Here is a 16,848-nt window from a genome sequence, read left to right as displayed (position 1 = left end):
CCTTTTCATCACGAGTGCCCGGAGTGGGGCAAAATAAATCTGCATGGCCCAGACGACCACACGAGAAACAGAAATTCGGGACGTGTTCATACTGAATATCATACCAGTCCCTGGATTCCCTCTTTGCTGAGTCAATTAGAATCCATCGCCTCAAGGGTTTATTGACATTGATCGTCACACTAGCTCTCAGGAACCCTCCCACTGGATCAAAGTGGACAGATGTTGCATTAGGATCAATTTGTTTAGCAACTTCTTTCCCCCACCTATCATTCTGCATGTTGAAGGGTAAATTTGGGACTCTAGCCCATAACTGTAACTTATCAAACTTAAGCTCTGACGGCCTCATGCATGCATCAAAATCCGCCAGCACTACACGCGATCACGATCACGGCGATTCTCAAATTCAGCCACAAAGGTGTTCTCGCCCACCGGCTTAAAGGACAAACCCCTAGGGTTTCCAATTGATGGTAGTACTTGACTTGTGGCCAAACATACTTTATCCTGACTTGCAAAATGTCGGTCTACGAAATAGCAGTCCAGTATAGTGGTGCGGTTGCATCCTCGTCAACGCTTGCTTGCTCGCACGTGGAAAGCTTTCTTAGCCTGCAAGCTACACTAACCACGAAGTCAGTCAGCTTTTTTAGTAGAAAAAGGGAAGATTGAGTAATAAAAATATAGTTATTCAACGCAAAAGAGAGCTACTATAACAGATTGAAATGCCAGACGAAGCAAACCGGGCAATGCATGTGTTGCATTGTTTTCGTTGCGTTTGCTTATGCACAGCCGTCGGAGTCCTTTGGGCGTGTCTCAGTTTGTTCCCGCATGGACGGCGAGGGCAAAGGCGCCGACGGGGACGGCGCGAGGCCGCGGCGTCGTCGACGAGGGCTCACCTGGACGTCGCCGACGGAGCGCGTGGCGGCTAGCGGGCGGAAGGAAGGCATTGTGCTGCTGACCGCCGCTCGAAGTCGACGGGGACGACGCCGCAGCCAAAGGAAGAAGAGCCGCGGCCCGTTGGATGCGGATCGGACGACGGAAGGGGATTCAATTTAGGAAGGAATGAAAAAAAAAATGTCTCAAGCGACTGCTCGTTGGTCCGGTGCAGCCGTCCTGACTTGGCGTGTGAGCCGCGCAGGCGCCCCGAGCCGAGAGGGACGTGCCCTGCTCCTCCTCCTCCCGGTCGGGTCTCCGGCATCCGAAATCCTTGAACCTGACGGGGGCGCACGCAGCAAATTCCGTGTAAAACGGCGCGCATGCATGCCGCTGAATCTGAATTTTGAGAGGGAAATTGCGTGCGTAGACCGCATGCCGTGTCGGTCCCAACAGGAATATATTCCTCCGGCCGGTCGACGGTGATAGACAAAGACGTGCGACCGCGACGACTCCTAGGTTCGTTTCGAGCTGTCTTTTCCTTTAAAAACTACAGTTTGACTCGATCCATCCATGCTTGGTGCTTCCAGGAAATTATACAGTACTTGAGGAATACTTGCCAGGTCACAAGTCATGCGTGCAAGTCTTTCCTACCATGACGGACACACGTCGCCACGGGGTTGGTGCTGTCCGGCTAGTGAAGCCGCACGTCATCGCGTTACACCACGTCCCGGTGACGCAAATGGGTCGTCAACACCCAGGTCAAATGCTTTCAAAATATTCTGAAATATACTACTGTGCTCCCTTTGTTGAGTAAAAATAAACTGTGTACTGTAGTAGTACGTATAATTTTCCTCACTTTGTTGCTGTAGTGGCGAAAAGGTCGTCGATCGCCCGCGCTCTCGCTGGTCAAAGCAGCAGAAGCTCTCCGCGTTGTTTCTTTCTCCACGGCACGTCGGCACCCGACAACCATTCCAACCCCCACCCCCTCACCTGTCCCGTCCGCCTCGGCTGCCGTAGTAGGAGGACCTCTGCTCAGCTCACCGTCACCTCCCCCCAAATCGCCGACGCGTCCTCCCTCCCTCCCTCTCTCTCTCTCTCTCTCTCTATCTTTCTCAGCCATGGCGAAGCAGCTTGCCGTGCACGCTCTCCTGCTGGTGGTCTTGCTCCTCGCGCTCTCGTCCGTTCACGCTGGCAGCAACTCGACGGCCTCGGCCGGACCACTGTATGGCATCGAGTTCCCGCCGTACAACACGGCCGTCGCCGACGCCGGCTGCGACGGCAGGCTGGTGGCCGAGGAGGCGGAGCTCGCGCGCCAGCCACCCTCCCTCAAGCTCCACATGACCCACCGCTCCGCCGCCGAGGACACCGCGGGGAAAGCCTCCTTCTTCCTCGACTCGGCCGAGAAGGACGCGGCCCGCATCGGCACGATGCACGGCAGGAGGGCCGCGCTGGCCAGGAAGGGCTCGCGGCCGCGGCGGGCGCTGTCGGAGAGGGTGGTGGCCACGGTGGGGTCGGGCGTGGCGGTCGGCTCCGGGGAGTACCTGGTGGACGTGTACGTGGGCACGCCGCCGCGCCGGTTCCGCATGATCATGGACACCGGCAGCGACCTCAACTGGCTGCAGTGCGCTCCCTGCCTCGACTGCTTCCACCAGACCGGCCCCGTCTTCGACCCCGCCGCCTCCGCCTCCTACCGCAACGTCACCTGCGGCGACGCGCGCTGCGGCCTTGTCTCCCCGCCGCCAGAGTCTCCGGCGGCGCCGCCAGGGAGGACGTGCCGCAAGCCGCGAAGCGACCCCTGCCCGTACTACTACTGGTACGGCGACCAGTCCAACACCACGGGGGACCTGGCGCTCGAGGCCTTCACCGTCAACCTCACGGGCGCCGCCGGGACCACCCGGCGCGTGGACGGCGTGGCGTTCGGGTGCGGCCACCGCAACCGCGGCCTCTTCCACGGCGCCGCGGGGCTGCTGGGGCTGGGCCGCGGCCCGCTGTCGTTCGCGTCGCAGCTGCGCGGCGTCTACGGGGGGCACGCCTTCTCGTACTGCCTCGTCGACCACGGCAGCGCGGCCGGGAGCAAGATCATCTTCGGCCACGACGACGCGCTGCTCGCGCACCCGCGGCTCAACTACACGGCCTTCGCGCCGGCCGCGGCCGACGCGGCGGACACCTTCTACTACCTCCAGCTCAGGTCCGTCCTCGTGGGCGGGGAGGCGGTGGACATCCCGTCCGACGCGCTGGCCGCCGGCGGCACCATCATCGACTCCGGCACGACGCTGAGCTACTTCCCGGAGCCGGCGTACCGGGCGATCCGGCAGGCGTTCGTGGACCGCATGAGCCCGTCCTACCCGCTCATCGCCGGGTTCCCGGTGCTGAGCCCGTGCTACAATGTGTCCGGGGCGGAGAGGGTGGAGGTGCCGGAGCTGTCGCTGGTGTTCGCGGACGGCGCGGCGTGGGAGTTCCCGGCGGAGAACTACTTCATCCGGCTGGAGCCGGAGGGCGTGATGTGCCTGGCCGTCCTGGGCACGCCGCGCTCCGGCATGTCCATCATCGGCAACTACCAGCAGCAGAACTTCCACGTGCTCTACGACCTCGAGCGCAACCGGCTCGGCTTCGCGCCGCGCCGGTGCGCCGACGTCTAATTAGTCCGGCCACCGTCCATTTTGACTTACTGATTGGGTTGATTGATTGACCGGTAGGAGTGTGTAGGTGGCTCTGCTGACTGGATGTGAAGAAGAAACAGTGAAGAAACTGGGTTTGGTGTAGAAAGAAACTGGGTTTGGATTGACAAACAAACAGAGTCTCTCTAAGAAGAGAGAGGTTTTGGTGAACTTTTGACCAATTCGGCTGCTTGTTTGGTCGAATTTTTTGCAAGAACTTGCTTGATTTTCGTTTCGTTTTGTTGTATAGATGGACGGACTGTGATGACATGATAAATGTATCTCGTATTGGTGTCTCTCTTGGTGCTCCTTCGGATATGTGTGAGCGTGATACCACCGATTTCTTCCTTTGCGTCGTCCGTCGATGTGTGCGTTATGGACGGCAGCTGCGACACCTTTGTCGCACAGACGAGCGCACGGCGTGCGTGCGTGGTGCCGGCCGTATTGATTGGGGTCAAGGGAGTAGGCGGTGCGGCGGTGGTCACCCTCCCACCGGACCGCCGGTGTGGAAGCAATGCTCGGTATCCGCTCACCTCACGGGCCAGTCCTGGTAGGAGCACGGTCGTCAGCGATCAGTACGTGCTATATTCTCAAGTGGAAGCGGCGTCCCGCTCCTCCCTCCTTGGCTCGCCTCCAGACGGCGACCCGAGCCCCCACGCGCACGCACCGACCCGAGCAGAGCAGAGCGCTACGACGTGCTCTGCGCTGCTGCTTCATCGGTGAGACGCCCGTCGTGCTTTGCGCCCATCACATGCTCCTGCCTCGATCCGACGCATCAGCAGAGAGTACATACTATACAATATACAACAACTCGTACCTACCGTCGAGCATTTCCAGGTGATTCGTACGTACGTGCACCGGAGTATGTCGCGTCTACCGAGCCGGCCATGCGCCGAGCAATCTCTAGCGGTACCAAACTGTTCTTTTCTTCCTAAAATGATAAGTGCCACATGCGTGGCGCGAAGCCCTTCGAAAGAAAAAATTAACGCAGAAAAAATGGAAATTGATGTAGAAAATATTGTCATCGTCGAGTCACTAAATTTATCGTAAAAACCTTTCGTAGTTGCGTGTGTTCGTGCCACACGTGTGACACTTATCAGGGTTTTTTTTCTCCATTTAAAAAAAAAAAAAGAAAAACTGTTTCTTTCTGAAGGGATCGCATATCTTATGTACGCATACTGAATGTAATAACTTCTTATATTATGAGATAGAGGGAGTATACTATAATCAGAAAAATAAGTTGATAGTAACATTTGTAAGTTGCACACAGAAGTAGATTGCAGACGATTCGATTACACTCACTTCAAATGTTGCTAAGAACAAATTCTTCAAATAGAAAATGATGATCTCTAGTAGAAGTAAATTGCTTTTGGTCTCTCTTCGGTCTTTCTATTCCGATGACTAAAAGGAACGGGATGATATACGTATACATGTATGGAATACTGGTTATTTGTGATTTTCTTGGTGGTGAAAAGGGTTGTCGGGAAACTCAGAGGGTTTACGCACGTGGTGCTGGAGACTGATAGTATCGAGGTGGTTAACCTCTGGAACACTCGTCACAACAGTCGCTCAGTTGTGGCTCCTATTCTTGAAGAAATCGATGAGCAATCTGCTAGTTTTACTTCTTTTGTATTTCAGCATGTAACAGCTAATGTCTCAGCTCACCTGTGTGCAAAACGCGCTTGTACGATGACTGTGACTGAAAGTTGGTTTACCGAAACTCCCAGCTTCCTCGTCAGTAGCTTTCTGGCTGATTGCCCAGTGAATGTGTTTATTTGAATAAAGCTCAGAATTCCCTGCAAGAAAAAGGGTTGACGGGAGAGACAAGCTGCAGGGACCATGGGATGCAGTAGGAACGTAGGAGGACGAGGCAAGGTGCGTCCTGACTTCACAGCCCTTGACACGGCGATGTCTCCCAAACTCTCCTAGCAGCACGGCTTCATCCTCAACACACATCTCACTGTTTGGCCATGGGAACCAATGATAAGGATCAACATGATGATCCTATAGTTTTTGCCTGATCTTTCACCGCAAGACAATTAGATAGCAAACCTTCTAATCACGTGTTCAATGCACGCAACCTGAAGATGAGGAAACGAATCCAGCAAACAAGGTGAAGATGAACAACACGCCTCTAACCTTGGCACGATAATCCTTGATCACATAAGAACCTTCATGCAATCATCACTTTATTTGATAAACAACAGCGCCGTTTCGGGAGGGATGATTCACCACGTGGACACAATGTTCAAAACTCAATCTAAAAACTTTCCCCCCTCTAAACCTAGCCACCGGCCTCCTTATATAGGCATCTAGAAAACTAGTCGGTTGGACATGCCCACACCGAAACACACAAAATAAAAATCCTAAGTGGCCCATAACATGACCTGGAAATAAAAATAGATAAAACTAGAACCGACCAAGTACATGGTTCGGTCACCCCCTTTGGCACACCTCTAACTTGGAGGAGTCCTGAAGTTGGGCTTCACCTCCTCCTTCATGGGAACAACCTGAGATATTGGGATGCCCTCATCAACCAATATCCACTTAATTTACCTTCATAGAAAAGGCTAGACCGTACGAGTTTACACAAAATACAAAAAACAACACACAAAATCTACCAATGAAGCGCGCACAACCCGACCACGACGCCCTTTTCTCCCACCTCGTTGACCGTCTCAAAACCTTCTCTTCTCGTGCATGCACCTCGTCAACAGATTGATTGCCAAAAAATGGCACGAAAAGCATCTTTCATATTGTTGAAAAAATGATTTCAAAATGGTGACACTGAAGGAAGGAATTGTGATGAAGGGAGCAGAGATGAAGTCCTCGCTATCGGATAATATTGATTTCGGCCAACATCGCCGGGAAGTCGGTTGTCGAAGCTCCACCTGATGTATGTCGTACAACCAACACCATCAGGCTCACATATATGCACTCGACCGATTTGTGTCCTTATCTTACCATGGTCAAAGAAGTGCTTATTTTGCACGTATGGAAGTTTCTGATTTAGTAAACTAATGATTAATTTGGTTATTTCTAGCAGGTTTTCTATAAAGCATCCAAACAAAGATTTGATGATGATGCATAGTTAAAATATAGGGCTCAACAAGTTGTAGTTCGGTTACAAGTAAATTGATCTTATTTGTAGAGCTACAGAAGATCGTGGTCTTCTTATTCTCTTCTAAGCAATATATACACTGCAGGGAGGGGAGGAGAAGTATAATGCCACTTGGAAAAAGAGATGACAGATCAGTAGGAATGAAATTGACCATGTTTGCAAGTACTTAGACGTACATCTTGATGAAAAGATAGTCTTAATTTCTACTGGGATTTGACTTACAATTGTAAAAACTTGCTAAGCAAAGTATCAACATAATGTATAGCAGCAAGCTTAAATGTTTAGCTAAATTGGGCAATAAATGAACATGCGCACAGTCGTTTCTCGAATGTTAGCCTCTTGCTGTATGCAAACTGAACTTTCTGCTTTATAAAACTGAAATATGTGCAATGAATGTTGGCTAACAATTTTTGCTTAAAGCTTTGTATTTTCTTTCTCTACTTTGAACGATAATGCAGATGATTGTATCAAATTATTTGAGTTGATTCATCCCAGCTTATTTTCTTATTGTCATATGAAGTCCCATAAAGAAATCTACATTTGCAGCCAACATTTTACGATCTAGCTGTAGTTATTTATTGGTGTGCATCATTTTGCTTGAAGTTTTTGAAATCCTGGTTTCTTCATTTTTTATATATTACTAGCTAGTTAATATTTGTCGAGATACTTACAAGTCTTCGGAAATCTCGTTATCTTTGTCTAGGTCATTTTTGGCAACACCTTCATATTTTTCTTGATTTGTTGGTTCATCTGAAATCATTCTAATCAAACCATTTGTATATCCTTCTGTTCAGTCACTTGCCATTGAATGCTTATATCATGTTGTATGCCTCTTCCCTGGAAGCAACCAAAAAGGTTATTGTTTTATGCTTTGAAAAAATAAGATGCATAGCTAATTACACGTTTCAAGGGTAGAGCATTTATAGTCCTTATATTCCATAAGTTCTGGAGCTATTGAGTAAGCATGGTTTATGGTCAAGGAAATTGAGGGTGCTTGTGAAATTTTCTTCAAGGTCATCAAATCCCTTTGACAATGTTAAAACAGATTGTGACTTGAATTACGACTCAACATATTTTGAAGCCATTTTGTTAGTTACCGAGTAATAACTTACATATTTTTTCTATACCTAATTCTTTCTTCGTGCTCATTTAGGTGTTTACTATATAATCAAATTGGTTTTGGAGCAGGGCGATGACGTAGCAGACCGGTGACGCAATGCCCAAACAAGTGAAGTGGAAGAGCTCGTGGAAGAGGAGATGGGATGACAATGCTGCAATCTTGTCATGATTGTTGTATGTATATTTTAGGCCCATCGAAAAATAAGTCCTAGTGATGTAAATTGGGGACATCTTTGGTGGAGATGGAAGTAGAGCCTGTGTGGAGGCCTGAGACGAAGAGAGCATTATTCATAGTCAGTTCGTGAATGAATATGTGGTGGAAAGAATGTTTTTATGTCCATATGCCCCCCTCTTTTTATACTCAGGTGAGTTGCCTTATGTCTCACCATTTGTGATGGTGTTCCACATTGCACGTCGTACGTAGTAAAGCGAGACAACAAAACAACGACATGGAAGTCACCATGGAGAGTTAAGGGGCAATAGATTGAGATGATGAAAGATGTAAGGATAAAATGGTGATGCACGACAAGTTCTGCAGAAGAGCGGCCAAAGAGGTGCTTGGTGCTATGTTAAATATTGCGTGCATTTGTGTTGTGGTTGAACATTGTGCTCCTCCGTGAGGCGAAAGTTGTGCATTGTTTACAAATGCATTTGTTGACCCTTGGGCATCATGTATGGATCTCATCCAGCTTTCCTTGGTCGTTCTAGTACTTGGTGCTCCTTGTGATGTGTGAGCGAGACATCGAGTTGTCCCTTCCTTTCCTCGGTCGTCAGGACTCAGGAGCTGGCGTGGCGTGTGCACACGTCTCTTTCCTCCGACGGTGTGTGCTGAACCAGACTTGATTACCGCATGCACCGGACCAGCGGCAAACGAGAGCGCGGGGCCGGCCGTATTACTTCGGGTCAAAGGGAACGGTTGGAGCCACAGTTGGAGCCCTCTCAGCTCGCTGGAAGGGGTGGCCCGCGCCCGCCGTGCCGGCGTGGGAAAACAGCCGCCGCTCCGCTCGCCGGCCTGACGAATGAGGCGCGGCGCCGGCAAGGGAAACCAGGCAGGCAGGTGTCTGGGCGGCAGGAGAAGATGAAAAGTAAGGAATACGACACTCAGTAGTCTTGTCTCAAGAAAAATAATAAAACAATCAGTCAGTCAATCTTGGCAGGAGAAGAGACGTGAGTGATCCGTACGACATATAAAATGAAAAAGGGAAATTTAACACTTCATTCTCGAGCGGCGGTCCGCTCGGCCACGCACCGAACCGAGCCCCCACGCCTACGCACTCACCGACCCGACCGGACGTACCTGCGGAACGGTCCATCGCGATATGCTCCCTCCATTCTATGACGTGCGTCTGTGCTTTTCAAGATTCAAGTTTGATTGTAGATTTAACCAATGAGATCGACTGTAGCGGGAACAAAAATTATACCACTGAACTGAATTTGTATTTTCGATATGAATTCAGTGATATGATTTTTGCTCCTGCCGTAATCGGTCTCGTTGGTTAATTTTATGATCAAAATTGAATCTCGAGAAGCGCGGATGCACTAATTGTGGAATGAAGGGAGTATCTCTTGCCTCTATATAAACGCAACACGTCCATTGTACCCTTCTATTTGCTGCAGAATTTAGGATAACACTCACTTCCCGCGATCTCAGAAGCAATGCCTATGTTGACATCCTTGAAATTACCAACGACTAGAACCTGCTTGCTTTATACAAAGCATTTTTTTAGAGATGCGCATACAAAGCTGCGGTAGCTTTTTCCATGGTATTCCTATAAACATCTAACAGTCGAAAGAGTAAATCCACAAGTCTTGAGATTGACAGACGTCATTATAGACGTCTCACTATCAACAAAAACATTTTCTCCCACTAAATGAATATTTCTCTTCACCAAGGTGTCAAACCTAAGGTTCAATTTCCGACAAGCTATGGATACCAATATGCTCCTAACCATCTAAGACTACCCACAGTGGGAGTAACATAAGTAATGACATCACACATATCTAGATAAAATAGATGATGTGACAAGCAATAAATGAGGAAAGAAAGGCATGTGATAACATAGCTAGTTAGACTAGCCACAGTGGGAGTAATTTCAGCAGTAACATCGAGTCCAACTCAGCAAATTTGCTTATGTGGCAGTGAGTTAATGAGGAGAGAGGTAGTTATAGTAACTTATCTAATTACTGTAATATCACATGTCTCAATGCAATAGTATGAGCCTATAACCTAAAAAATGAAGCTTTGCATGTTACCACACTTATGTTACTAGTACCCACTGTGAAAGTAGTAATATAGTCTAGGGATATGTGTATGTTCCTAGTGTATGTTTTACTCACCATTGTGCCTAGTCTTACTAATAATATGCTTTATTTTTATGCATGCCTCCATCGTACGTACCACACAAGAACCAAAGCATGTCTACCAGGCTTGCGCACCCCTTGAGTGACAGAAAGGCCTGATTGCACGTCCACCAAGGGTTTATCATTTGGATTTTTTTTGGTAACCGGCTGGTTATAGGACTTACCGTTACTCCACAAGCACTACATAGATGGAATAACTATAACCACATATCACACGGGAATAACCAACCTCAAATAAAACTCCATATTATATGACCAGATCGCACGGAAAGAATAGAGAGGGTATCAAACGTACATGTCCCTCACACAGCGGAGCCAGGGCCGGTCCTGAGATTTCGGGGGCCCAGGGAGGAACTCAAACTCGGGGCCCTTTAATATAGACATGATGACAATAAAATTGCGGGTCTGACAAATGGCGATTTCCTGAAAATGGCAGCAACATCGGTCGATTTTCCTAAGGAAGAATGCGAGGCGTTGACGGGAGTGATGTGGCCGACCGCAGCACATGGGCGAGGCCCATGTCATCGCAGGTAGCAGGGAGTCGGGGGAAGGCACCCGGCCGGAAAAGAGGGATAGTAGAGTGATGGTCGGAACGGCGGCGGACCAACAACGAAGGAGGTGGCTAGAGCAAGCAGGCGTGGCAACGTAACACATGCCACAAGTGATGGTGGACAACATTACGTCCAAAGACAGAGTTAGAAAATCAACATGGAGGGGGCTAGACTATAAGCATGATTTTCACATTGCATCTAACCAATTGGCTTGATTATTTTTATGAATTAGCTCTTTTACTATTCATGCCTTCCAAGTACAAATGGATAATTGGAAATTTCCTAATTAATTATTGATGTGTGTAACTTCTACCATTCATCTCACCGTAGTTTTATAGTCACAAATTAATCTAATGTAAAAATAGAGCTAAGGAGCAATCAAAATTACATATAAAAAGTAAACTAACCTTTCTTCCTGACACCATCACTATCATGCTTATTCGTGCGGGTGAGACCAGCCGGCCGGCATGTGTGGTGCCCCTGTGCAGTTCTGGATGGCTGCCCTTTTCACCCTCTATGGATCCACTGATATCAAATTGATCAGGCGCTCGACGTTGAAGCAATGTCCATTGGCAGGCAGTCGGCGAACGTGCGTTTGTGCGTGTGCTACAAGGACTTGGAGTCCCGATCGCCGGAGAACGGAGCTGCAGACTTCATCGGCGACTCGGCGTCGGCGCATCGCGATCGCGGCCAGTTGGCCAGGGTTAACCTGAATCGGGGATTGGAAAGGAGAACAGGAAGATGTCATGTAATTGTGGGCTATATACGACGTGCTCCTGAAGAGGTTAAAGCTACTGGCCTATGGGCTACCTGCCTATGCAACAGGATTTTGGAGGCCCCTGGATTTGGAAGGACCGGGGCGGCCGCCCCCTTGTCCCCCTCAGGGCCGGCCCTGAGCGGAGCACGCGTGTTCATCTAGTACCTACTACACAAGAACCAGAGCATGTCTACCAGGCTTGCACGCCCCTTGAATGACACAAAGGCCTGATTGCACATCCACCAAGGGTTTTATCATTTGGAATTTTTGGTAACCGACGGGTTATAGGACTTACCGTTATGCCTCAAATAATGTTGCTTACCGTTAAAGTGTTATATAAGTTTCATATGAACATGACCCTGTTTTGCTCTCAATTAATGTTATACCAATGCCACTAATTAATTCTTCCTTGGAAAACTTCATTATTTTGATTATTTTGCTTTTATTTCATTTTCTTTCTTCTTGAAGGGTAATATCAGTGCCACTAATTCATTCCTACTTAGGAAACTTCTTCATGTGAAAATTGCCTATATTATTATTTTTGCATATTATAAACGAGCAATTTTTTGTATATTATGTGCAAAAAAAGTTCACCATTTGATTTTTTAAATTTTATTTCACCATTAATCCATTCTTCTTCTAAAATCTTCATTTTGTTGGTTATTGTTTATTTTTTATTTGTATTTATTTTGTATTAAAGGGCAATATCAATGCCACTAATTCATTCTTTGATCGGGTGGGGGGAAGAAGAAGGGTAGAGAAAGAACAAGGTGGCTCGGCCTTTGGATCTTTGATCGGGTGACGCAGAGTGGTGGAGAAGATTTGACTGAACACCCAGAAAAATTGGGTGCCTATCAAATAATAGCCCTCATAACTTGGATATATATTCACTAGCTTTATGCAATGTGTGTGTAATTCATACCGTTGTCTAAAAATCCACTACTATGTGCTTATTTTTGCATATTATGAAACAATACAATTTCTATGCCAATTGTTTGTGATTTTGTATCATTGTTTGTTTTATGTGTTTTTATATTTTCTTTCTTATTTAAGGTAGTACTAATGCCCTTACTTCATTCTTTCTTAGAACAAAAATATGTTTTGTTTTTAGTTTTGTCTTAGCTTAGGTTTTAGTTTTTATTTAGTGAGTGTCGCATGCATGTTTCCTATCCATTTATCGAGCAAAGTTTAGCTGTGAATGGCATGTACGTGTAACCCACATATGTATGACATGCCCAGAAAATAGCATGCACGCTATGTCAAAATGTGGGTCCTTTCATCCTCCTAAATCTATGAATGGGTACATGGTGAAGAGAAGCAACAAACAACATGCATGCACTCCATATTTTGTATTTGTATTTACTCTTTTGCTTATTCATTTCTTTTAGTTTATGTTGCATTGGTGTAACACTAGTTAATGTTGTACTCCCTTCGTCTTAAAATTACTTGTCTTAAATTTGTTTAGATACGGATGTATCTTAAACATGTTTTAGTGTTAGGTACGTCCATATCTAGGCAAATGTAAGACAAGTAATTTGGGACGAAGGTTGTATTAGCAACTAAAATATAATTCATTTTATAACGACCTAGAACTACCGTAGGCTTAAACTCTGTATTCTGGCATGTGTACGTGACATGCATGCATAGTCCTATCTAATATCTATTGATCTAACAAAGCAACTATAAAAGTCATCCAGCAAAGCTCACGTTAGTGAACATGATCATCAACTGTATGCACGCCATTACAAAAATAAACAAGAGAAGTTACCCGCATGCATGCATGTTCACCTGGACGAGCCCGCAAGACGCAATAAAAAAAAGGTGACTGACCCAAAATGAGGATTCAGTCACCTGATCAGTAGCCGGTCCCCTTGTTTCCGGTGGTGGTGCACGTGCACCGCGCGCTTTCCTGGCATACCGTTGGGTTTGAACAAACAGGATGCATCACAGCACCAATAAAAGTACAATTTTGTTAAATCTCATTCGACTAAGACATTATGTCTCAGTCGATGCTATATCTCTTTGATTTTATGTAAAGATTCATACAAATTTTTTTATTTTTTTTATTCTTATAGCATCTACAACTAGAATTGGCAAATCCGATCCCTCAAACGCCCGCAGACGTGTCCGGAGGCGTCCGCGGGCAGTGACCGCACACGCCTCAAATTTTAATAGTTGCATCCGGACATCTCGTACTAGATTCTAAAATTCATACAAGGACATGCAAACGAAATAACCTATGTAGCACATGAATCACCTAGCTACTCATCGTCGGAGATGTCGACGATCTCCGTGCTCGGCTCGGGCGGCATGGGCGGCAGCTGCAGCTCCAGCTCCTCTGGCGCTTACGACTGCTCGGCTCTGGTCTTCTCCGCCTCTATCTTTGCATCGAGTTCGGTGAAGAGCGTGTCGAACGTCGCCTGCATCTGCCGGAGGAACGCCCGGTTGGCCTCCACATAGGCCTCATTCTGGATGGACACCAGGATGGTCTGCTGCTCCGCCATCTCCTCCGATTGCGCGACGGTGAACTCTGCCTCCGCCTGTTAGATGTTGAAACCCGACAGCTCCTACTTCGGTTGTTCCGCCTGCTCCACCTCCATCGGATCCATCTTCTCTTCCTCCTCTTCCCCCGGCTCCTCCTCCTCCTCCTCCAGCTCCGGCGAGTCCGGAGGCAGCCCGACAGCAATGCAAGCGGCACGCGCGGCTTGTCTCGCCCGGATCTCCTACTGGATCTCGTACCGTCACTCCGGCGTGAGCATTGCGTAGTAAGTGATCTTGCTTCGGACCATGGCGGAGCGCCGAAGCGTGGATAGAGTGCCGGAGCGGGAGAGGGAGGAGGTGGATGGGCTTGGACTGTCGGCGCGGAGAGGGGAAGGTGGGTGGGCCAGGGTTGTGGGACGCTGGACGGGTTAAATAGGCGGATTTGGTCTCGGATGGCAATCTGTAGCGGCGCGACGCGGCGTTCACACAACGGCGATGAAGGAGGTGTCCGTCGGACCGCCGGGTTTTCGGACAAGTCCACGTGGGACCCCTTCGTCAGTCCTACGTGAAGAGCGTGCCCCAGCGCGCCCGGCGCCCCCATATCCGCCCCATATTTGGGCTAGATATGAGGGGTGCCGGTCAGCCCGGGCATTTGAGACCCGTTTGAGGGGGTCGTATTGGTCGAAAAATCGTGACTGGTCAGTGACCGGGCCGCCCGCTTAGACATATGAGGCGGGTTTGGGGCACCCGGCTGTAGATGCTCTTTTATACCATGTTACTTGACTGAGACTTGAGACCTAGCCACACCCAACTACTCCCTCCATTTCTAAATATAAACTTTTTTTGTAGTTTTCAATATGAACTACATACGGAGCAAAATGCGTAATCTATACTCTAAGTCATATCTATATATATCCGTATGTTGTCCATATTAAAATATCTAGAAAGACTTATATTTAGAAAAGTAGGGAGCAGTTAACGAACACCAGGAAATAGTCCAAGGAGTACTACTACAATGAAACCCCAACGAGCACAGCTAGTCAATCGTGCACAATCCGTGAACCGAACAGTTCCTTGACAGCCTGAAACCTCGCCGCCTTGTCAGCAAACTTGGTGCCCTGGTAGTAGTCCAGGTAGTCGCCGAACCTGTACGGCCCGGGGTACAGCTGCGCCGCCGGCTCCCTCGCCGCGGTCGCCGGCGCCACAACGGCGTCGGCCCCGGGGTTGTAGAACGTCGCCACCGACAGCCGCCGCCCCTCGGCGACGGCGGCGACGCGGTGCAGCACGCTCCTGTAGGCGCCGCCGCTCATCACCTCCAGCTGGTCCCCGATGTTGACGAAGATCCTGCTGCCCTTGGTGGGGCCCACGGGAACCCACTCCCGGTCGCCCCGGAAGAACTCCAGCCCGCCGACGACGTCGTCCTGCAGGAGCAGGATGATGCCACCGGCGTCGGTGTGGGCGCGGAGGCCCCACACTAGGTCCGGCCGCGGGCAGGCCGGGTACATGGCGACCTTGGTGCCGACGAACGGCGGCGCGAAGGTGTCCCTGACGAGGCCGCCGTCCAGGCCCAGGTTGAGGCTCATGCACTCGGCCAGCCGCTCCGCGAGCGACACCATCTGGCTGATGTACACGTCGAGCATCTCCCTGAGCACCATGACAGGAACGTGAGCAAGAAAGCATGCAGAAGATGGATGGATTCAGACGAAACCAAGGAGATTGGCCGGACGGGAAGAAGACTGACCGTGTGGCCGGCGGGATCTCCGGGAAGTCGGCGACGTTGTTGGCGGGACGGTGCCGGATGAAGTAGGCGGTCTCCCAGTCCACCTCACCGGAGACAATTTTGGATTCCTCCGCCGGCAGCTGCAAGTCCTTGGCGAGGTCGGAGGCGTAGAACCTATGCTTGAGATGCTCGTCGTAGTGGGCATACACGAAGCGCTTCACCTCCTCCATGAGCGCGGCGTCGACGCCATGGCTGTCCACCTGCGCCGTGGTACGCCACTGTTAATAATTAATTAACTTGTGGTCGCAATGAACACGTACGTGTGGCCGCTTACGTACCCAGAAGAAGCCCCAGTCCTTGCAGGCTTCGTGGAGCCGCGCCATGGCTTGCGACCGCTGGGGGGCGTCGCCGGTGAGCCCCTGGAGGTCGATCACCGGGATCTCCATGTCCATCTCCTACTGATCACTCACTCTGTACTACTATCAATGCGCTCATGTGGAGAAGCATTGCAATGGAAGCTCCTATTTATACCGGACAAGGTACATCGCCGTCCACAATCCGCCCGGCCGGACGGTTGCTTCCAGTGTGATCCCTGGAGGGTAAAAGGTACACACAAGTGGACGGCGCCAACCAAGTTGCGCTGCCGCCACCACCCACTTGGAATGTGCTGCTGCTGCCGCCCGCGGTTTTTGTTGCTTGGTTTGGGATATGGTTTCCGCATGCTTCAACGGTGGAGAATCCAATTTTCTTCCATTCCAATCTAGTATAGGGACCATGACCTAGGAAAATACACCGGTGCTCTCGGATATCGGCGCACCTTATATGCAAAAATAATTTAATAATTCATGAAAATGTCTACAAAATTCCAAATCTTTGTCGGAATCAAACATGATCAAGTATTGTACTTGTAAACAAAGATTCATCAGAGAATGGCTTTCATTGCATCCTGGGTCAAATATTCGGCAAAAAACGCAATATATAAGTACTATTCATGCTTATTGTCATCAAAATTTTGTGTTTTTGCCATAAAGTCACTGGGAATCATTTCTTGTCCAAACTTCTTAAACGAGTACAATACTTGATCATATTTGATTCCAAAAATATTCAATATTTTTGACAGTTTTTTAAATTACTAAATTATTTCGCATATATAGGGTGCATCGTACCCATGACCTAGCAGCCGCATGCGTTGGCTGGAACTGAGCCTACTT

General features: G+C 48.9%; 2 protein-coding genes across 2 annotated transcripts; one reads left to right on the top strand and one right to left on the bottom strand.

The window, feature by feature from the left end:
- The first annotated feature begins 1,840 nt into the window (after positions 1-1,840).
- LOC119335584 (aspartic proteinase nepenthesin-2-like) lies at positions 1,841-3,698 on the top strand. Its single transcript, XM_037607698.1, has one exon. It carries the CDS (start codon positions 1,989-1,991, stop codon positions 3,507-3,509), a length of 1,521 nt encoding a protein of 506 aa, XP_037463595.1. The 5' UTR covers positions 1,841-1,988; the 3' UTR covers positions 3,510-3,698.
- Positions 3,699-14,839: 11,141 nt separating this feature from the next.
- On the bottom strand, positions 14,840-16,183 carry LOC119335741 (1-aminocyclopropane-1-carboxylate oxidase 1-like). The gene is made up of 3 exons (XM_037607827.1): positions 15,976-16,183; positions 15,659-15,897; positions 14,840-15,561 (listed from the first exon to the last, which is right to left on the bottom strand). The coding sequence occupies exons 1-3, from the start codon at positions 16,087-16,089 to the stop codon at positions 14,958-14,960; spliced, it is 957 nt and encodes a 318-aa protein (XP_037463724.1). The 5' UTR covers positions 16,090-16,183; the 3' UTR covers positions 14,840-14,957.
- Between the last annotated feature and the right edge of the window lie 665 nt (positions 16,184-16,848).

Source organism: Triticum dicoccoides, chromosome 7B (genome assembly GCF_002162155.2).
Source record: "Triticum dicoccoides isolate Atlit2015 ecotype Zavitan chromosome 7B, WEW_v2.0, whole genome shotgun sequence".
Lineage (NCBI taxonomy): Eukaryota > Viridiplantae > Streptophyta > Magnoliopsida > Poales > Poaceae > Triticum > Triticum dicoccoides.
This window is presented reverse-complemented; position numbering and strand designations above follow the sequence as displayed.